A 23,383-nucleotide genomic window follows, 5' to 3' on the forward strand; every position below is an offset into this window, starting at 1 on the left:
AATAGATATTGGAAAACTGTATAAATGTAGTAGCATTGCAAAATGTCCTTGACAGAAGGCACATTTATAAATTATAATTAATGAAATAAAAAAAAATTCGAAATATACGGAATTTCTTTTAACATGATTATAACATTAATATTCTTGATGACAAAATATTGACACATTAAAACATTGATTTATTGTATTTAGTGTAGGTAAATGGTAACCAATTTTTCATCTTTGAGGGTTGTTCAAGGTAGTCGTAGAAATAATATAAATTTATTTTATGTAAGTAAATTTTGATTTAATGCCTGAATTATTTTTTAGACTGTTAATTTTCTGTTTCTACTTTGATAAGGGTCTAATTTTATATAATTGTTGTTCGCATCAAACCCCTTGTAAAATAAAACAATTTACATTTTTAAAATTTAGAGAAGCGAATTCAAAATAAATATTTTTTAAATTCATATCTGCTATTTCTATGAATAAAAAAAATTATAAGAATTTATTACAACTGACACCAATACTTAATGAAGTAAATATTTTTTTTTTTATATAAAATACGGTCTCAGCTTGGGTTAACATGGAAAATTTAATTTAATTTTGCTACACTTTTTGCTGTGTACTTACTAGCGTTTCAATATTTCCCTACACAGCGTTCTACCTCCAGCCGACCGACTCGACGCCACTGTTATCACCATCTGAAATATTTAGTTGTTATTATTGATGAAATAATGTTATTAAGATTTTTTTTTAAATTAATTTATACTCTTTTGCGCAATAAGCATCACGTTTTTTATTACACTTAACTATTTTCATTTTTTAAATTATTAAAATTTTTTTTTGTTACGTTAATTTTATTAAATTTAAGATAGCCATTATATTAAGAAAAATTTGCTGAAAATGATGTCTGGTCGATAACCAGATTTGGAAAATTACTTTTCAAGTTACTTAAGGTTAAAGGGTAGGATGAGAGGTCGAGTGCGGTAGAGTAAGCGCGTAGAGTTATTTTTATCTGCGCGCATTACTCTACTGCACTCCACCTCCCATCCTAAACTTTAAAATAAAACATTTTTAAAAGTATTTATCCAAAACTGGTTGTCGACCAGTCAACGTATTTAGCAAATTATTCTTAATAAAATGGCTATCTTAAATGTAATAAATACTGATCGGCTCCACTGGGGCATAGAAATTTTAAAACACTTCGTGTAAATGTTCACATTTACACGCCTTATTACCTATTACTATATCATCCGAAATAGTTTGTAAAAACTATCTAGTTTAAAATAATAATTCTAGTGTACTTATTTCTTGGTAACAACTACTTACAGCTGTTGTAATCAAACTGTTAACTTTATTTTGCACAATCAAATTTTGGCGCGCAAACGTTGCGTTCAATTGTCAATCTCTTATCACAACAATTTTGTTATCAGATTTTTTGACAGAATACCTCCACCGATAATGATAAACATTTGATTACTGTATATTTACACTTTAAAATGTTCGTCCAACACGATTATATTATATTATATAAATGTTGACTTAGATGTTTTGAACATTATAATCCTGTATTGTATTCATTAAAAATAATTCTAGTCATATTATACGTAAAATTACTAATGTCTTTTATCTTTCGTGCCGGCTTACATTATCAAACAATGCAATGGAATTTTCAAACCAACTTATGGAATATTCTGATACCGAGTACTACATAATATTGTGTATTTTAATTGTACCGGTATATTATTTTTTTCAACTCTGGGCTTGGCTCGGCTGGGAGCTGTTTAAAAACAATTGATCTACTCAAGTAAGAATGCTACGTTAAATTATAATATACCCTTATCATACAATTGACAGAGAATCGTCAGACATAATTGAGCAGGGAATAATAATAAATAATTGTTTTCATAAAATTGTTTATCTTTAGACTGTGTACAATGTTTATTAGTGACAACAAGACTATTCATTTTTTTTTAAATAACTCATTATGTTGTGTAAAACTTACTTGCCCAAAAGTATTGCGGCAAATATCTAAGTGGATTTGTACGCAAACAGACATTACCCATCGATTGAGCATCCGATACTCTTTTATGTTCTACCGTAAAAGCTGATTGTGTATAGCAAGCTGGACAATTTTTTTAAAAAATATGTTTAACCCACGGTCGGAGTAAATAATTTGTCGTCGCAAATATAAATGTACATAATAATGTTAAATGAAAAAAATCTTATCTAATGTTTTGTATAGATATTGAATAGAAGTTTATCTTACATAATCGGTAATTGTAAAACTGTTTTATCGTATCAGTATGCCTTTGTTAACCGTTGCAATGTAGATCGAAGCTGTTCACCCCACACTATATTGTTGTTTAAACTATTTTTTCTAAATTGATGTATGAATAAACATAAACTTGTTTAAATTGAAAACTAACAAAAACCTACGCGACAGATTAAAAGTAAAACTTTAAAATAAATAATAATTTGGTCAAAAGTATAAATTACATTCAATTTCACTGATCTTGTTGTAAAATCTTGTTTAAGCTTTAACATAATATTATTAAAACTACATGTTTAGAATACTTACTATTTACTTATATAACGTAAAAATAAATTAATGTATGAACTTATTGTATTGTTTTAGGAAAATAAATTCTTTTTCAAATAGTTCTGCAGAAACAGTCAAGCATGGCCCAAAAGTAACCATCTCTATTAATTTGTTGAACATAATATTTTAAATAATAACAATATTAATTATGGAAAATGTTTTACAGGGAATTCATACATGTCTTAGACAAATGTTCCGATTTCGATGACCACCGTAAAGATATAAGAGAACATGAGAAGTAATTTTTTTTTTTTGGATTATTATTATTATTATTTATTTAATAATATACAATTTTTTTTCATAGGAATATACCAAATGTGTTCTCTGTGCCCAAGTGTGCAACCAAATATTCAGATTTATATTTGTCGTTGGAAAATGTAAATGACAAGTTGTCCACGTCCAATAACAATCGTAAAGATGTCAGAGAATTTGAAAAGTAATAGTTAAATTTTCATTTATCATATAATTATTCTACAGCTAATAATTTGTTATACATTTTTTTTTTTACAGGTCTATTCCAAACGTGTTCACCATACCGAAAAGCAAATCTTTCGGTATTTATCCACTGTCAGTTGTGGAAAGAGACAAGTATGAATTGCTATACGCATATATATTATTTAAAAATATTAATATTATTTTTTGTTTTTACAATAGCAAAATTCCAAATGTATTTCAAGTTCAAAACACTCCGAGTTGTGCTACAACACCAAATCCTAAATATGCGGCGTTTGTGTGAGTAATTTGATACAATAACAAACTGCGAATGATACGTGCAATTGTTTCGCACCGTGTTGTGATAGAAATTCTTTTGGGCGTTATTTTGACATTTTTAAGTCTTATCCCTTTTTTCTTTATAATATGAACATAAAACTTATAATAATTATTAAAAAATATCTTGAATTATTTCTTCATAAAACTCAATTTCGCAAACAGAAATAAGCGCAATATTTACTACGCTAATGTGACATGTATTGTTTTTTTTACAAATTTATGTTTATTTTTAATTAGTAACCGAACAAAAACCAGAAATCATAACTGTATTATGTATCTAAGTTTAGCTAGGTTATTTGAGCATATCAATATAGTAAGGCATTAAATACTTTCTCCTTTATTAGTACAACAACATTGTCAAGAGGTTTCATCAGGATTAACAAACATACTGTAACTTTACCCTACATCATAAGTAGTTTTAGGTAGGTCATAGGTAGTTTTGATTTATACACATTTTTGCCACCCATTTGATTAATTATTTTAAGAGTTTAAATTAAACTTAATTGTGCTAAAAAGAATTATTTGTATATAATTGTATGTATTGTTATCAGAGTTGATTAATTAACAAAATATGATGTACAACATATTATTATTATAATATTGACATCCCCTTATGAAACAAAATTAAATTTTGTACACAAGTTTTGGCTATTTTTAATGAGTTTTTTTTAAAGTATAACGTAAAGCAATGTATGAAAACTCTGATTTTAATGATGAGAAATGCTTACAACATTTTTTCATTTAAATAAATGTACACCATAGCCATTTATTTTAATACAGATTGGGTTTTAAGCCCAAACATCCAAGCCATCTGAAAAATTCTCTATCCAGACTAGTGTCCTGTCAATTTGTTGGATCAAATTTATTGACAGACACTTTAGATACATCAGACACATTATCGTTAGATTATTTTTTAGTTAACCGTTTATCGTGATAAAACTTATCGTATTAATCATTTGTATGCAATATATATTAGGATTTAGCCAAAAGTGCAAAAGTCCAACACAGTGTGTTTAGAAATAGCATTAGTATTATCGTTATCAATTTTTTTCCAAATAATAATTTAACCTTAAACGATAAAAAAATAATAACTACCTGGAAGCTTCATTTACTTAAAATGCTTGACATCCACCGTTTTAGAAATGTATTCTTTTTCTTGAAAACAAGGATTAAAAAAAATAAAAAATTCAGAGTTTAAAGCTTGATTGTCAACAATTGTTGTTTTTTTATTATTCTCTTCAAAAATGTATGTATCAAGATACAACTACTAAACATTTGTTGACACCAATAGAACTCAAACGGCAGCTTCTAAATTAATACCTTTAGGGTATTAGTGTAACCCATAAATTTATTTGTAAATTTGGCACGATAAATTTGATACTATGAATTGACCGTAGAACATTCAGACTAGCTAGTTGACCTACTAATTCTAATTAAGAACAATATTGGAAAATTGATGACAAAACCTACTACCGTTGTTTAGAATAAAAAAATAAATTTATATAGAAAATTGGAAAAGGTTAATTTTTTTATTTTTAAATTTCTGTTTCATATTAATAACATTGTTTAAATTAAATGTCATGAAATTATTATGATCCTCAAGACAATATGTTACTATATTATCATCATCTTTCAGTTATGGTAATACATAAAGACTAGTCACCTCCCCGTGCCACAATGGTCTATAAAGTAATCGCATTCTCAATTATTTTCATTTTATATCTTTTGAATTAGGTAATATTACGTTCCTCTTATTAAAACCATTTTTGTTTTAAATTCACAATCACTATTTCTCGTTAGAATCTATACTCGTATTTTCAGCATTTTATTTTTAAATATATTTACTAAATTTAACGTTGATTTATAATACTAAGTCAACAAACAAACAGTAGCTGTTGGGACAAGTATTGGGGCAACTCAACACTTAACAGTTGTAGGCGACCCTTAATATGTCATATCAAAATAAGGAGATGTTCAAATGAGTCCTATCTAAAAAAAACCATACATTTGGACCATACGCATTACGCGGTTTTATACTGAAACAAAAATAATCTATGTACATTATTTCAAACAATTCCAAATATATTTCCTATTTAAAAGTATAAAAAAAAGCGAAAATTCGATGCGGTAATCTGTTTTATCGTTAGGTTCTATTATACTACAACAGGTATGGTTTTATTGTATATTAGGCTATTGGGTTTGTTTTATATCTTTTTTTTTTTGTTCAAAACGGCCATCGGATATTTTACTTTTGTTTCGTTATTGCCGCTTGTACTACGTTGTTTCGCATTGCCGCTTTTCGGCCAGGAAATAATATTGATTTTGTGCGACCCTCGTGCGCCAGTTTTGCACGCTTAAGCACCAGTTCGCGCAGTAGGAACCAACTTGGCCGGGTAACACTGCCCGGGCGACGCGCAATAACGCACCCCAAGCGTTTGCACAGGAGATTATTCCACCCCCGAAACCACACCCCCCGAAATGCTGTGATTTGCAGGGGAAACAAATGACGCAGAGGTCGTCGTTCTCCGTACCGCCATTGTTGTGGTCTGTAAAACAAAAATTAATCTTTCTACAAACCTTCGTTTTGTAAAATCTCGGATAATACGTTCTAGATTTAATTAAACGTTTTTGTTTTTTTTTCTTTTGTACAGAGAATACATGAACGTGCACTGCAGAGTTTCAGATCCCGATAACGATCGCATCGATATAAGACAACACGAAAAGTACGGTCGTACCTACGTTGTTACCCGACGGACAACGGCTAATGTTCTTTGTATGTAATTATTTTTTACAGGTACATTCCAAACGTGTTTTCGTTGTCCAAGAGTAATTCGTTCGGCATTTATCCGTCGTCGGCAATGGAACGCGACAAGTATGTTAGCCGTTGCTGATTGATTTAGCTTCGTTCAATACAGTTTATTCATTTTTTTTCCAGAAATATTCATAATCTTTTTAAAATGCAAAAAACCATTAGCTACGAAAGTTTGTTGACCAACGAGAAAACTACAAAACGCTTGTAAGTAATATTTAGTTCTGTTTTTATATATATTACTATATATATATATAGTATAAATTACTAATTACTTTGTAAACAATATATTATAATATAATTACTAATAAAATTCCTAACAGCTATGAGGACTTGTTTGCTTTACACAAGTCAAAATCTGAATCATGGAATTCCAGCGATTATTTTAATCGGCCTAGGTGAAACTTTTAAAATTTCATTGCGCTTAAAGTTTGTGATATTAAAATTTAGTCTAGCGTGTAATGCAAACTATACTTAACTGACTATACTTAATATGGATCAGCAACGACACCTTTATCTATCATAATTTATTTAGTACTTCTACAACACTACCTGACATTCTGTTTTAGTAAAATATTTAGATATTTTTTCAATTGAATGTAAGAATAGTTATTTTGATTTTTGTACCGCATAACAGCCAAATTTTGCCAAACATTTACATGACAGTTTATAAATAGTGACCGAAAGAAATTATTTGGTCTCCAAAAAAATTCATTTAGTTTGGCTTATGAGTTTTTAAAAAAAATCAATTAATGATTGCCTACAATACTTAAATTAATCAAGTTAAATTTGTTTTGTATTTTGTGTTTTTATGAGTAGTTTTACTGGTAAATTAAGTACATTTTTAGCCACATTTAGGACTTGAATTTTTTTGTTAGAGTCATTGTTTATTTGATTTTATTGTTTAGCATGTGTTTTTTTTTAGTACATTTTATGCATGATAAGAACAATGAAAGAAATGTATTGCATCTTGTGAATACCATTATTACAATTCTCTGTACTAAAGTTCATTAGGATTTAATGTGTATTTTGTTTTTTATAGTAGCAACGTCAATTCTTCACAAAACGACTCAACGCAAGATAAATCATTGTCTAAGGTGTTTATATATTTTAAAACAAAACATTATACCTTATACCTACATTTTTCCCGTCATTTGATTTATACAAATATAATTTTTTTCAGAAAAATGTAATAGAGAACGACATGAGCACGATCAAAGCTATGTGGTGCGTTATGACAGCGAAGACAATTCGAGGTAATCCCAACAAGCCGTTTCCAGTTACAGAAATCAATACCAGTGTGATGTTAAACGATATTAGACGAATGCTTACCAATCGAGGAACAGAATATTATTTTGAGGACCCGGTAATGTTTGTTTTATAGTACTCACAGTTCTCATAAAACAATTAAAACACACAAATCAATGGTTAATAGACTGTTTAATGTATAACTGGCATTTTTCAAAATATTCGGAACATTTTAGTTTGACATAAAAAAAAAAAAACTTAGCATGAAGAAAAATTATCTTAATGTTCTATTCATTAAAGTTAATATCAAACAGTAGTCTGTTGAGTTTTCTTCAATGTCAAGTGATTCAAATTTATTTTTCCACCTCTCTTAAATTAAACGTTAGGCACAATTTACTAATTTCCTACAGGACTACGTATTTACATATTGAAGAAAATAAAAAATATTAACAGCATTTTCACTGTCAATTAAGCGTAAATGATTTTTTTAATTTGTAAATATAATTTGTTGACTATATGATTAAAAAACAAATATGTAATATCTATATAAAACATTAATAAATATTTAAAGAATTAGTTAAAATAAAATAATTGATTGTCAGTTTGGCTAAATTCAGTTGATTACTTTGAGCAATGACTGAATTTAGTAAACTTAGGTATATGTATAACATCAATTAACGTTAGTATTAAAACATATATTTCAGGTAACAAAGAAATTTAAATTCAACGGAAAATACAGCATATTTGGTCTGTCGCCAGACATGCTTGAAAATGTATCGCCGATTATTTTGGAATGTGCCAATTTATTTAAAATATTATCTGCTTTTAAGGAAGAATGGGAAGAAGACACAGACGATAGTCTTCTCAAGGTGAAACAAAATGTTCATGACTTGAAAGTGCATTATTTTTTTTTATAATTGTGGTAATTTTTTTTACCAGGCCTTTATGTTTGCCTTGTCACGAGTGCTTGCGGATTACGAGAGAACTGTGTTTGCGGTTAAGGATGAATCTCTGTTGGCACTACTTGGCAGGTTGTCTCGGATCGTAATCGGATTACGTACGTTAGCGGAAATATGTGATTTGAATATAAAGGATCGCATTACTATTTCTCCGCAAAAACCATCTGCCGTTAAACTTATTAACAAAGTGTACAATTACTTATCCAACTGTCAGTTGAGCCACAGTGTATTCGTACGAATGCTAATATATATTTTGGATTATTGCTGTATGATATACTTCAGGTATATTTTTGTTTCTTATTTCATTGAAGACAGTCAAATTTAATTTTAAAAATATTCCGTTATAGAATGTTATCCGATTGGACATTGAGAGGCGTTATAAGCGATCAACATTGTATGTTTATTAAGTTGTATTCGGACGATAACACTGCACACCAATCTCAATTAGATTCTGATAATGTTTTTATCGATGAAAACATTGAAGTACCTGATTTTATGAAAATATTCAAAGAATACATTTTGACTAGTGGCCGAAGCGCTTATGTGCTTAGCAAACTAAACGATATAGTGAGCACGGCGTTATTGTGGTGTTAAAAGAAACTGTTTACTATAAAATTATTTATTTTGCGTTTTAGGAGATTTTTTCAACACCAACATTGACGTGTTGTTTCGATTATGAGGATGCCAAAAGAAGTTATATGAGTTCACTAGAATTATTCAAATGCAGTTCAGTACCTCGTCGTAAAAAATCTATACGTAGTGCGTCTTATCAAATACTAATTTAATATTGTAGTGATGCTGTTTAAAAATATTGCAAACATCCATTAAAATTTAAGTGGTTTAGAATTCTATTTTAAAGGTCTGTAACTTAAAAAAAAACATTTATACTTATACAGAATATAGGTAATCAATTTAAATAGATAACATAAAATTATAATATAATTCAAAATAAAATTTTAGCTTTTAAATTTCTGTTGCATTACAATTTAACAAAAGTATAGAAAAAACAAAAAAAAAAAACATTTTTTTAACTCTTATTTACTATTATTTTATTATTACACTTATATTATTATTAAAATAATAAAAAATAACTGATTTTAGAGTGAAAAATAATAGTCCTTGGCTTTATATTTTTACGTTTAGTCGGTATGTTGGTTTCAAATATTTTCCTCGTTAAATGACGTAGTTTTGTTATCATCAAAAAGTAACACTAAGAAAAAAATATTGCTTTTAAGTAAAAAGTTTAACAATGTTTGCTGTTAACTTTCTCGTTTAAATTGAATTATTAAAATAATTAAGGAATTATTATCATTACAATGTTTAAACAGGAGCTCCCAACTTGTTCCGTGTACCTGATTGGAAGAACGTTGAAAGAAACGAATACGATTTGCATAATCCGTATGGGTTTTTCATGGAAAGCGACAAAGTTTTAACATACCACGGAAAGCCAATCGACATTCCTAGCTTACTGAAAAATTTGCCGTACACCATACTTATACCGTCTCGCATGTGCAAAATAAACTGCAACCGACAAATTCTGGATAGGCTGTTCAAGCAAGAGACCCTACTGGACGAGCTACAATATCTGTCGCAGTGTTTCTTCTTGGTCAACAGTCGGTTTACATCAAAACTATGCGAGACCTTGTACGAAAGTATGGCGATTAACCGGCAAAACCCGCGCCGTCTATTCAATCAGAACCGACTTCGCACAATCGTCGATGACGCCATTCAGTGTAGCTTCCCGTTGAAAGCAGAACACGGTTTTTCATTAAAGATGCCTGACGATGCTGTTTTAGATGATCCTACTAACATAAAGGTAACCAATAATTGTTTACACATTTGATACGTCAATCGTGCTATTGTTAATCGTTGACGTACTTTGTTTTCATCCAGGACGTGGAATGTATCGAACTCGAGTACGAGCCGAAATGGCCGAAAAGCATTATACTCACGGAGAAAATGATAGTAAAGTACAAAATGCTATTTTTGTTTTTAAACAAGTTGGAGTATGTTACTTGGTGTTTGTCGAAAGTCAGAGAAATACTTAGCGTGCACAAAAACGACGTCGGACTGCAGTTCAGACAGGTAAATTATAGTACTGACAAGAGTGCCAATTATTTCTGTTGCTTAAGATGATTCTGTGAAATTTAAAAAGTTTATGGCATATTTTTCAGAAAGTAAATAAATTATTACAAACTAAATTTATTTTGCATTTCTCATCTTTTATGAAGTTATCCGATAAACGGCAATTAAGCATTCGGTTTTTTTTTGTAGTTAAAATAAGTAAAACAATGTATATTTGATATTTCTTATTTGGAAAAAAAAAACAAAATCATTATTTTATTTATTATAGCCCAACTAATATATCTGTACTGAACAAGGACTATATTATAATATTATCATTATTTCACAATCCCCATATTAGCTAAAAACATGATATTATAACGAATAGTGTTTCTTATTTAATGGTCTACTTGCAGATAAACCTTTTCAAACATTCCATGGTCCAATTTACGACATCAATGCATCAGTACTTCAAACAAGTTGTGATATCAGAATGCTGGACTAAGTTTGACAAAAGGGTGGAACAAGTGGAAGATGTGTTCGATTTATATTCCGCCTATAAAGAGTATATGCACGAACTTTTACGCAGGTACGGTAATTATTTAATTCTGAGTTAGACTGGCCAACAATCTTACATCGAAAATTAAATAACTACAACTTTAACATACTCTATTAAATTAAAAAAAAAGTTTTGCTCATCACGTCAATATAATTTATATTTATCTATATACACATAATATAGAAATATCGAATGATCTAAGGTTTAACATTGCGATAAATGGTTTTCTAAACTTTTAAAAAACTTTTTTTTTTCAGTCTTGCAAATAATATCTTAATACTCAAATGATCGTGTTTTAATTTACAACGTTTGTTTGTAGATGTTTCATGGTCGTGGGGCTCAAAGACAAATTGACCCATCTGAACAAAATCTACACGGAAATACTGAACTTTTATGAGCTGCTCCATGCCGGCTACTTTCATTGTAGTGACTTCCAATGGGTTCACACGGACTACGACGAAATCGAAGAGACGTATTTTCGGTTTTCGAAACTCAGGAGAAATTTCTACGAAGGTCTTAAGAAAACCGCTGTATCAGCAACTAGCAAACACAGTACCGATAGCAACTTACATAGTTTGATTATCATACTAGGCCCGTAATAAATATTTTCATCTGAAATAACAAACGACCCGCTCAGAGAGATATTGTCATATTGAACGTACGCTATGTACGAGTATTAATCTAACCGTATCAGTTGTGTGTGTGTGTGTGTGTGTGTATTGGTTTTGTCCTCTTAATATTTCTATATTTAAGAAATAATATTATGTTCAATTGCTGTTTTTTTTTCTCAAGAACATAAATGTATATTATTTAAATAATTGTATTTACATTATTTATTATTAACGTTCCGAAAACACTGTATTCGTATTTCGTTTTCGCCGTCCGCCCCACTAGTCGTCGGTCGGTCATAATAGTCATTGTAAACCAGGAATAGTATTGCATTTTTATAATTTTTTTCTTTCATTTTGCGTGTCCATATTATAAGCTAGCTTTTAGTATACATTTTACATGTTTTGAGTGTTTTATTCGAATTCACATTTATTGAAATAATTTTCAAAATTATTCGGAATCGTTTAAAAATGATTTCAAGAAATGTAATATTCCATATTTATTTTTTAAACACACTGACATTAAATTGTCTTTTTTAATTTATATTTAAATATAATAATAAAAAAAGATAAATCAGTTAATTCATAAATTTTCAAACATATACTTTAAAAACTATTCGTTTTCTTATTTTTTTTTAACTGTATTTGTGTTAATTGCACTGTATTGATAGAATGAACGTACCTATTCCTGAAAAAAAAAACAATTGGGACACTAGTCAGCCCCTTCTCTAATTCTGTCACTGCATAAAATATTTACACTCTTAACGTAATATTTAGTTAAGTAAGTTATATAACGATTGTATAGATATTAAGTGTGTATACTATATAATATATAAGAGATGTTTACGTTGCTAGTAAACATCTGAATCGGTCATTTGAGAAACGCCTGAAATTTAAATTTTTACAGAATAAGAGAAAAACTTTATCCGCCAACACAGGCAGGGAGAAATCGTTTGAAAACACATAATAATTTATTAGACAATTTTTTTAAATATTTATTTCATTAGCAAAACTTTGAAATCAAATTGACCGGACTTGAGTGTTTCTTTAAGGAACTGTATTCTATTTGAAACGTCATAAGACGGGACTAATGTTAAACGGAAAATCCAAATCCCTATTTAGAAAGTCAGTAAACCTCGTGACAAGAGGTATTTCTTCTTTCTTTTAAACGCTTTTAGCTGAAATAGTGACTTATGGACTTTCACAAATGACCGATTCATTTAAAACGATAATAGAGTGTCCAATACTTATGATTTTAGCGTTTGATAATGTTTGTATTTGTATTTAATAAAATAAAATTGCGAATAAAGCATAGAAAATTGTAAAAAAAAATGATGTTCAAAGATATTTATTTGAGTATTTTACAACTTTGAGAGCTGTCGCTCGACAGCATAATATTTGTATTATTTATTGAAAAAACAAAAATTTTCTAATGAGTAAAATCGTTAGACGTCAGTAAATTTGAATATTATTTTAAAATTAAATTAATTTATTTTAAATCTTGGCTAAAATATAAAACTTTCGGTCGTAAAACAAACACATTTCAATTTTGGGCCTTCTGAAAATTTTTAATTTTAGCCTTGTATTATAAATAAATAAGTTTTTTTTTCTCTAAATAGTCATTTCTACCATGTCGATAACGTTGTCGCCGAGCAAGGTGAAAGAGCTCAAAGAGTTCGTCGACAAATACCGTAACTACCAGTTGGACCCCAAGACGACCGAACCGTACGCCAGGCAACGGGCCAAGTTCGAGACGTCCAAGTGTTTCTACAAGCGATGGCTGAAAGTGTCCAAGGCCGCGTACTTGGCCGAATTGGCGGCGCCCAAACCGGTACGCCTTCAGCCGTGGCCGAATCCGCAGTTCCAGACCACACTGCCGATACCGGTGTCGCGGGCGGCGTTGGCCGCTTCGCCCACCCGGAGGCTGATCGAACTGGCCAAGCCGAAACGGAAAAACCCGAAATTCCAGCCGTTCAGGAGCGGCAGGCCGAAGAGACGGCACGGCGGCGGTTGGTCGGGCAAACAGCCGTTGGCGGACGGCAAGTACTTCCCGAGGACGGCCAACCTGTCCAAGCCCAAGCCCAAGGTCAGGTACGTGCACGTCGGCTGCCTGCGGACGGAATACCCGACGCAGAAATACTACAGGCCCAAGCGGTACGCCATCAGGAACATGGACGACTGGAACGAGCACATCAAGTGGCTGCGCAAGAACGCGATGCCCAGGAGGAAGTTCAAGCGGCCCGCCCCCAAGAGGGCGGCCATACAAATGCAGCCCAGCCAGTACATGGAAATGTTGAACCGCCTCACTTACAAGCCCAGCCACAAGAAGGTGGCCAAGAAGAAGCCCGTCCGCGCGTACGAGCCCAGGCCCCCCGGCCAAATCGTACCGCTGCCGTTCGAGTGGATCCAGAGGCTGTCGAAACCGAGAAAACTGGCGTCCGAGACCAGGCTGAACTTGGAATACGACCCGGCCGTGATTCCCCGGGGCGCTTTGAGGGCGGTGCCCAGCAAACGCACCCAGCAGCTTGCCGAGCCCAAGATAAGGTCCAGAAAGGTCGACACCGAGCACAACGAGAACGCGTTCAAAGTGTCGCCGTTGGCCCTGAAGTATAGAATTACCAAACGCATTAAAGCGCTGTCCAAACCGCGTGTGCGCAAGTGACCGACAGCCACAGGCCGGCCACAAGTTTCTAATTCCAAAACGGAACACATACAATTTTTTGTTTTTATCGTTTCCTCGTGTTCGACAATCGAATGTTGCGATTAAACTGAAAACATTTATACCTACATACATCTAGTTAGCATAATACAATTATCATTATTTGTGCATATGGCATTTTGTGGATTGGATTGGGGAATCCCTAGATAGCTGTTAAGAAATTGCCGATAAGCCGACCGGCTTATCACAAAATATGATATGCGCCGTCCCCCACCGCTTCACTTTTCGTCGCGGCAACTTACTTTAGAGTTCACTTCAAAACAATACTTCATTTGTGAAAAACGACAAACTTGGACTTGGACTTGGAAGCGATGTTCTTTTGAGAATTCGGCCATCTTAACCAATCGGTCGTTTAAGAAGTCGGCTATCATAAAATAATATGTGTTTATTATAAAATATGAACATTTTGGTTTATGAAAATGTGTAAACGTCGTATCCATTAACATTAGTATTAAGAAATGTATAACTTTTGAGACTAGAAAAGGATTTTAAAAAGCCAGTACAGTAACATCGGGTGCATTAGGGACTTTGAGAGGTCAGATGTCTTCAGGAAATATTATATATGATTTAAAAAAAACTGTAGATGGAAAATATAACTAATTTTTTAGTCATTAATTAATGTGTTAATTTAATAATGGTGATTTTTTTGAGTTCATGTCAACAAAACGAGTGACACAGAGAATTGAAAATAAGGTAAAGTATAGAGGTATGTCGTTAACTTTGTAAATTGTGAAATATTTACTGATCATTTTTATTGGTCGATACAAAAATGTTAAATTTTGTAAAAAAAACCGACAAAAATATTTAAGGGGAAAAAAATGTAAAATTACCATTAAATGGTTTACTTTAATTTGACACTCACAGCAAACCTTATAAAAATTAGTGAAAATCAACAACGGGCGATAAAATATAATTTAAAAAAATGTTGTACTGATTTAATTAATTCAAATCACGTGTGAATTACTTTCCATAAAATGTAAAACTATCATAAAATAACTTAACAAGTAATTTCGTTACAATAACTTGTAACCTAAGTTACTGCCCAACTGCACTGATAAATGAAGCAAATAAATACAACAATTATTATTAGGATAAAATTTAGCTTTTGACTTTCAACCGAAGTAATGCTAAAATAATTTTTTTTACAACCTATTTTCCAAGTGCTGGAGAACACAAATATACATTTTTTCAAAGCATGTAAAACGAGTATCAATAGATTTATGGAAAATTTAAACGCGTTTTGGTTCTTGGGGCGGTAATTTGACTTGTTCGGCCGAGGAAAACCCAGTTCAGTAGTGTGTATTATTATATTAGTTCAAAAACGTTTTACTTGCAAACAACTACAGCTGTTGTTACCTTGGTATTTTTCTACATTGAACGACGTTGTTTTCGACAGAGATTAAATCAACACATTTAAAAAACCGACAAGCTATCGAGTACACTATTGGAGTTTAATTATTTAATTTTGAATTTCGGTATAAAAAGACAATTTTAAATGGAATCCGTACGTATTGTGTGATATTATGAGCACCATGCTCTGTGCAACGGGTTTTCATGATTTCTCGCGTTTACATCGTTGCAGGGCAAGAAGTTGGAAGGCTGCGGTTGTAACAAGTCGGCGAATAAAAGTGCAAACGCCCAATCCAAACCCGATGGCCCTCCGCCGAAAACGGGATGTTCCACGCAACCCTGTTGCCCTTGCCCGTGTCCCGCCGAGGAATGCAAAGTCACCCTGAAGACGGTCCGGGACTTGGTCGAGGCCGAAAACAAAGACGTCGAGCTGTCGGAACTGTTGAGCGGCATCACCATATTGGACGAGAACAGGCCGAAAAAGAAAATACTCAGCATGTACGACGCTCAAGCGAAAATCAACCGTGTCGAAACCGTGAGTGTCCTGACAAAAAGACAATCCAATCACACGCACACATTGCGGTCATTAACGTCATCCCTTTCTGTGTTTCGAAGGAACACAGTGTAGATCCCGAATACATAGCGTTCATAATGAAGACAATCGAAGACGGGTTCAACATGAAAACCGACCCGATCGAAATGTATGAGCATTTGTTTTCAAAAGGCAACGAGGACGCGCCCCTCGTGGCCTTGGGTCCAACCGCAGACATTTCAAACGAAGTATGTGTTACACTCGTTGATCTAAAACGACATGGACGCCGCTAAAAAAAAAAAGGGTGGAATTCTGCGGGCAGAAGGTGCTGTAATGAGGCTAGCAACTGGGTATGGAAGTGACTGCTGAGATGCGAATGTTGAGATCGAATTGCTGATTTAGTCAGCAATGATCCTAGCCAACACGAGAATCGAGTAGGTAGGAGGTAGCTCTGAATGGGAAATTGGAGAGGATAGCGCATAACAATCAAGAGAGCGATTAGACTTGTTGGAAGAATACCATAAAGACACGCATTACAATAGTTAACCCAGGCTGACTATTGAATTGAGATAAATCGTGCAAGTAGATAAGTAATTCAAAAGTCGGATACCTTTGGCCAATAAGCTGATCAATTTGTGGAGGACGCCACTGTCTTGTTGATAACATATTCCCCCCATTTGTTCGTCCAGGAAATCTTTTAGTGGTTTTATTTGTTTCAAACTTTTCAGTTTATCACCAAGATTCAATATTCATTTGCCATGATTTGGGTTTATTATTATTGTCATTTATCAGTTAAGGACTGAAGCTTATGTAATCTGCAATACAAACATCATTGCCAAACTTAACCCGATCCAACCCAATTCCCACTCAATCGAATATTTCGTCGCAGGATCTCGTAGTGCCACTGTCGGCTCCGGCGGTTGTGGACGCAAAGGATCCGGATTACGAAAAGGGTGCACGGTTCAGCAGAATCATACCCAAGCTCAATATAGCCGTGGCGGAGGCGTCGGAAATTGAAAAAGTAGACGATATCCAAGTGTTGATAGGAGGAAGTGCACAGGACGAGAAAAAAACCGATTCGGCCGCCGACGCGGAAGAGGAGACCCGCAACTTGAAACTGGAAACTAGGAGTCCCATACAGTCGGCCGCCGTGTTAAGAGGGTCCGTGCCTCCCACTTGGTTCCCCGGATATAACGTCGCTCTGCCCAACACTGGCCATCCAGCACTGGAAAGTGATCCGGAAGCCGTTTTGGAACAAGCCTGGTTTCACAGCCAACCTTTGGCGCTGCAGTTGGAAGACAAAGGGGCGAAACTCATTGGATCCTAAATTGTTGTTACAATTTTAATAAACGTCCACGCTGCTCGGAGGATGTATTTTAACTTTTCCACTCAACGATTAGCAAATTAGCAGACCTACAACACCTGTATTCTTGTTAATCTAATGAGGTTAACTCTACGAAGTAGGATTTAAATAATTGTCAATGGGATTTATCTCAAAGCGAACCTTTGATGAGTCAAACTTGACTTTAATTTTATTATTTTGTCATTATTTGTCATATTTTCCATAAACGGTTGGCAGAATTTTTTTACTAGCACAAATGTCTCTCACCAAAATGAAATTAATTCGTGATTCATTTTCATCACAATTAATATTAGTTTATTAATTATACCGAGAAATTATTTACAAATTTATGTATATACATGTTGTTGGTAGCGACATTAAGTTTAAAATTGTTATTCAATTATTATCAGTACCTTTCGAAATATGTCCATGGCCAGCTTTAACTAGAAATTCGGTCCACTCGTCTTGTTTCTCATTGTGTATTACAAAGAATGGTTGCGTGCAATTAAGTGATCCTGTAATCAGTTGAATCGTTTTATTAAAACATAAACGACAGTTCAAGAATATATTAAAGACAATAATTTGAATGAATGAGAAGTAAGTATCAAATCGAATATTTTTCTTTCACTCTACATGACACCTTTCTGCTACACAACGCCCAAGCTTTCATTGTTCACCTCATCAAACCACGTTATATTCTACTCAACACAATATTATCTGCCTCAGAATCCCTCTACCAATGCAGTCAAATTTCTATGTCCAAAAATACTATTTTGATTGGTCGCAGGGAACAACAATATTACGGAAGTAGTCAATTTTTTTCAGCAAAAATATATATACTGAAAACCCCCGAATCTATATCTATATCTACAGTGTGTTTTTTTTTATCTTGAGCAAGTCAGTATCTCAATGGGTTCAATTAGTAATAGAATTTTTTTTTCCACAGTGTTTTTGTGTAATGTGATCTAAATTTTCCAGAAATTATTATGTTCCTACCCCCTCCAAAACTATTTATTTTTATATCAAATTTTGAAACTTAAATGGTGACGCACACATTTCATTAACTTTTTAAATTGACAATAATGTACCACACATTTTGACCGGTCGATAACCAGTTTTAGATAACTATTTTTGAAGTTATTAAAGTGTTTAGGACAGGAGGAAAAGTGGAGTATAGTATTATACCATAGATTAAATATACTATGGATAAACAATGCCCGTGTTATGATTGGCAACGCATAAAACACAAATATTTTAGTCTGAATTTGGATCACTGGGAGTGCTTAATGGTGGAAAAGGTGGGGGAAACGTGTGGCATATCTAAAGACAGAAGAACACATATGCGAGCACCGGCACGCATATGTTTGAAATCCATTTTGAACCTCATTGACAGAAAAATGAACTAGAAAAAGAGCTTCCAGTCGTTCCATATTATGCATTGTTTATCTGTAATAAATTTAATCTATAATTATATTTATGTGCGCGCACTTCCCCTCCCTTCCTAACTTGTAAACTCTTATGACTTTAAAAGTTATTGTTTAAAACTGGTTATCGACCAGACGACATTGGTAGTAAATTATTCTTAATCTAAAAAGTTAATCAAATATATACCTACTATACCATAATTAAAACCTGTGAGATACCGTGTGGCTCACCCTGTATATTATAGTTACCGAATATTACTAGTCTGCCTGAGGTGGATAAAAACAATATTGCACAATGTATTATCATACATAACGAAACGTGTTGTCCCGTAACTGCCGTATCACTTGTTGATCTGTTCGTAGATCTCTGCCCACAAACAGGTGTCGTGCCAGCCGGAAACGGATTGGCCGAAAAACGGTTTGTCAGTGCCGTAGTAATGGACGGACAGGATGTTGTGCTTCTGCTGCACCGTGTTGCACCCGTCCGGCTTGTAGTTGCATATGGCGTTCAGGTTGTAGATGTCGACGCGCAGCACCGCGGTGTAGATGTGGTACAGCAGCGTCTCGTCCGGCCCGTTCATCGGCACGTCCGCCGGCGGCCGGGTGGACTTGACCAGCCGCAGCACGGCGTCGTCGGGCTTTAGCAACGTGAACCCGCCGCTGAAAGCCTGCCGCGATAGCTGGGCGAGCACGGCGCTGGGACACTTGTTGCCGTGCGCCTCCAGCACGGTCTTGAGCGCGTACGGGCTGTACTGCTTCCGGTTGTACGGGTTCCAGATGACCGCGGCCGGCGTGGGCACGTCGAACACGGCGTACACCAGCGACGCGTCCGCGTGGTACCGGCTGGTGAACACCACGTCGGCGTCCACGAACAGCACCTTGTCGTACCGGCCGAACAGCGCCTCGTCCAGGCAGTTCCACTTGGTGTACGAGTAGTCGATCCAGCGGCCGTACAGTTCGCGCTGCCGCCGCGACCGCAGGTACCGGTCGGACAGCTGCTTGACGATGTAGGGTACGTTCACCACGCGGGTGAAACGCTCTTCCAGCCGCCTGCGGTTGGCGTCCGACACGCTCCTGTCGATCATGCACACCCTGTAGATAGTGTTTGAAAATGTCATTGAAATTTTGAAATATTTCAATTTTTATTATTTTTGCATTTTGGTCTTGTAAAATTATTCAGTAAAACAAATTAAATATTTCACAGACATACATTTTTCGAAAAATAACTGAACTATCGATTTTCGACACGATTTTTATCAATAGAGTGCAGTAAACACTTACAAATGGCATATATATATTTTTATTATAATATTAATCATTCCTAACTTTTTCATAAAAACAAAAAAATGCACGCAGTGAAGGCAATAGGACCAAATAGTTAAATATTTAATACACATAAAATATTTTGGAAAATGTTAAATAAATGACTTCTAACACTACCTGTCGATGTTGGCCGCGTTGTACCGCTGGATCGACTCGGCCAGCACTAGGGCGCCGTCCACGTACCTAAAACACACGGTTAATATTATACTTAAACAAGTACTTTACTTTGTAAATATTTGTATATATTATGGTATTGTACAATATTGTAAAGTTACCGAGTATTTATTTAGAGCTCAATCAACTTATTAAATTATAAATAATTTACTGGCAATGTTGACTTGTCGATAACAAGTTAGTAAAAAGTTAATTACATATATACACCTATGTCAGCGTACAAGTTTTAAGAATTAATACAGCTCTAGAAATAAAAAAATCCCAATTTGAATAATGTCCAATATTGTAAAATAACATATTCCTTATTGAATCGACCTGTATGTTTCCTCGGCTCAAAGTTAAAACAAATGCTTAGCAAAATAAAAAAAAAGTATTACAGCAGATTTTCGAGAAAATTGTATATATTAATATAGTTCTATTCTAGATCTACAGTAGGTCTAATTTTCAGACCTAAATCCCTAAAACATTGCTTGAAAAATGTCTATCCCTTTCTAGGGGAAAGGGTTTAGGATATTTTTTTCGGTTTGACAATATTTGTCGGTAGTATTATGTCTAAAGAATATTCCATTCAAATTGTTGCTATTCTAATTAGACTTATCTATTATTATATTAGTATAAATTTCACGGACACCGAAAATATCTGGACGATTTCATAATGACTTAAGTGTAGAATTACCAGTGTTTTCATTATTCGAAACACTTTCATTTTAAAGAAACTCGACGCAATTAGTTAAAGGTCAACCAGTATCTAAATATTGTTTTTCAAAACACACACTTCAGTTAAACATTTGGGACTTGACTCGTGCAATAAAATAACATAATAATTTATGAAAAATAATCATATCGATCACATTAACTCTTGGCCAATCTATTCAGGACAATATCTACACATTTTGAACACTGTATTGTTGTATAATTAAGTTAACACTGTTGAGTTTAAAAATACCCAAAAAGCTTACACGATATTTAATTTAAAATTATAACTTTTAAATTCATGCTATACATTTTTTCAAAATGGTCGAATTAGTTTCAAATTTATGTTGAATATTTTTCTGCTATATTGAATCAATGTACATTGACAAACTAAAAAATTAAAAAAAAAACCTTTTCTCCAGAAGGGGTAGACATATTTTTTTTACTTGAGTTGCTTCAAATTTAATTAAAATAAATGATAAACAGTAATACCCGTCCGATAATAATCTTATGGTCAAAATTGTTTTCTTGGATGTGTTTTTCGACTAAAAGTGCACTTAACCATTTTGATATTTGTACTGGTTATAATAAAAAAAGCTAAAAGAAAATAAATATATACATATATATATTTATATATAATCATACCGCGGGCTATGAGATAAATAAAAACAGTTTGGAAATAAAAAAATATATGTTTAATTTTAATTAGTTTTTTGAAAATTAATTTCAAAATAAATAGGTATTTATATTTTATTATTTGTTTCATCTGAATTTACACCGTTTAAAAACCCTCTCTCGACACGCACAATTACTTTAAAACTGTCTAAAAAGTGTTGTGGTTATTTATTATTTATCATACATTATTTATAGGTCCTTAATGACAAAACAATTAAAAAAAATTAAAAAAAAAAATTTTGAAACCAAGCTGATTTGATTTTTAAACATAAATTATCCAGAAACATAATAGTATCAACATGTAACCCGTACAGTTAAAATTTTAATTAAGTGTACTTTAATGTTTTTTTTTAAATTGTTTTAATCCTGGAAAATTTTTTTTTTTAATGTTTAAAAATATTGTTTGGGGCCAAAAAATAAAAAAATATTTTGCTTATATAAAACTCAAGTTATGTTCTTGATGACCCATATCATCTTCGAACCAATGGAGTTTTAGTTTCGATAGCTGAGAAGGTATATTGTATTTACAATGATGTGTTTTTTTAAAAATATTTTTCTGTCTGTACCCACGATATCTTTTAAGCCACTGAACCGATTTCTCCGTGTGGCAGCTCTTAAGATCAAAAATCGTACCTGTATGGTACTTTATCAGACTCAAAATGTAAAAAGTTCATCCCTTTCCTTTCAAAATCGAGAAAAACCCCCAAAAAATTTACATTTTTTTTTCAAAATAGTCCAATTAGTTCTAAATTTGTATAGAATATTCTCGACACACAGTACCACACTACCGACAAGCGTCGACAACCTAAACAATTATCGTACCACCTTTCATCTAGAAGGGGTGGAATTGTTTTCATGCGAGTCTTAGAGGGGGGGGAGGGGCTAAATAATACATATTTCCCCTCAAAAACCTGAAGCTTTTTTTGCCGCGAACAGGTGGTCATCGCGTCTTACCTGTTGTCCAACATGACCAGGGTGACGATGGCGTATCGCTTGGAGCTGTGGGTTCTGATCAGATCCTTGGACCGCCATCGGTCGCAGTACTCGCGCAACACGGTAAAATCGTACTTGTACATACCTCGCGCGGCGATAATAATGTTATAAATATAAAAAACAATATAATACAATAACAAACAACGACATCAATAACAATTATTATTATTACCATTGACCGGCGCGCACACTACACACACACGCCGTCGCACGCATTAAGACCGTTCGGTTGACACAAGTACAGAACAGCTCTGCACAGCAAAACCGTTTGTGTGTTTATGTTATTATCACTATTATCGTGATTACGATTATAATTATTATTACTATTATTGCCAAGTACACACACACACAGCATACACGTGAACAACAAGTCGGGGGGCGGTGGGAGGAGGGTATATTCCACATATATTGTACCTACTACACTATGTAGTACAAATAATGTGTGAAACGCTCTGTGTGCATACAGCAACGTGTACTGCTGCGTGTACCTTTGGACTGAGTGTTATAGTGTTATTATTTTAATTTTTTTTTATTATTATATTATTATTATGGAAAT

General features: G+C 33.3%; 4 protein-coding genes across 9 annotated transcripts in view; 3 read left to right on the plus strand and 1 right to left on the minus strand.

Moving 5' to 3' along the window:
• LOC126839536 (uncharacterized) overlaps positions 1–23,029 on the minus strand; it is a 40,714-nt gene extending 17,685 nt beyond the window's left edge. Inside the window, exons 1-4 of one of the 4 annotated variants that reach the window (XR_007685917.1) lie at positions 22,789–23,029; positions 20,410–20,475; positions 19,279–20,061; positions 17,959–18,060 (exon numbers count right to left, since the gene is read on the minus strand). Coding sequence is in view for 1 of the 4 variants with exons in the window: in XM_050574899.1 (XP_050430856.1) it covers positions 19,311–20,061; positions 20,410–20,475; positions 22,789–22,910 (939 nt within the window). In the remaining 3 variants the exon portion in view is untranslated. Of the gene's footprint in view, positions 1–17,878; positions 18,061–19,200; positions 20,062–20,409; positions 20,476–22,788 lie in introns of those variants that run through there. The other 3 variants (XR_007685916.1, XR_007685918.1, XM_050574899.1) reach the window with 3 other exon arrangements.
• Positions 1,481–12,868, plus strand: LOC126839533 (uncharacterized). 3 transcript variants are annotated; one of them, XM_050574888.1, is made up of 20 exons: positions 1,481–1,789; positions 2,621–2,675; positions 2,751–2,822; positions 2,889–3,020; positions 3,095–3,172; positions 3,239–3,316; positions 6,007–6,078; positions 6,150–6,227; positions 6,291–6,371; positions 6,488–6,562; positions 7,207–7,261; positions 7,348–7,530; positions 8,117–8,281; positions 8,352–8,653; positions 8,719–8,938; positions 9,007–9,130; positions 9,700–10,187; positions 10,265–10,456; positions 10,852–11,024; positions 11,314–12,868. In XM_050574888.1, exons 2-20 carry the CDS (start codon positions 2,665–2,667, stop codon positions 11,591–11,593), a joined length of 2,859 nt encoding a protein of 952 aa, XP_050430845.1. In that variant the 5' UTR covers positions 1,481–1,789; positions 2,621–2,664; the 3' UTR covers positions 11,594–12,868. The 3 variants fall into 3 exon arrangements, with proteins under 3 accessions (XP_050430845.1, XP_050430846.1, XP_050430847.1); XM_050574889.1 differs by having other exon boundaries at positions 7,210–7,261; XM_050574890.1 differs by lacking the exon at positions 6,488–6,562.
• On the plus strand, positions 13,233–14,264 carry LOC126839539 (uncharacterized). The gene has a single exon (XM_050574901.1). It carries the CDS (start codon positions 13,233–13,235, stop codon positions 14,262–14,264), a length of 1,032 nt encoding a protein of 343 aa, XP_050430858.1.
• Positions 15,817–17,530, plus strand: LOC126839540 (uncharacterized). The gene is made up of 4 exons (XM_050574902.1): positions 15,817–15,825; positions 15,904–16,206; positions 16,287–16,451; positions 17,093–17,530. The coding sequence occupies exons 1-4, from the start codon at positions 15,817–15,819 to the stop codon at positions 17,528–17,530; spliced, it is 915 nt and encodes a 304-aa protein (XP_050430859.1).
• Positions 23,030–23,383: the final 354 nt, after the last annotated feature.

This window comes from Adelges cooleyi, unplaced genomic scaffold (genome assembly GCF_023614345.1).
Source record: "Adelges cooleyi isolate 19-005CV unplaced genomic scaffold, UGA_ACOO_1.1 ACOO_flye_CR_arks_rails_tigmint_CR_PRNA_306, whole genome shotgun sequence".
Classification (NCBI taxonomy): domain Eukaryota; kingdom Metazoa; phylum Arthropoda; class Insecta; order Hemiptera; family Adelgidae; genus Adelges; species Adelges cooleyi.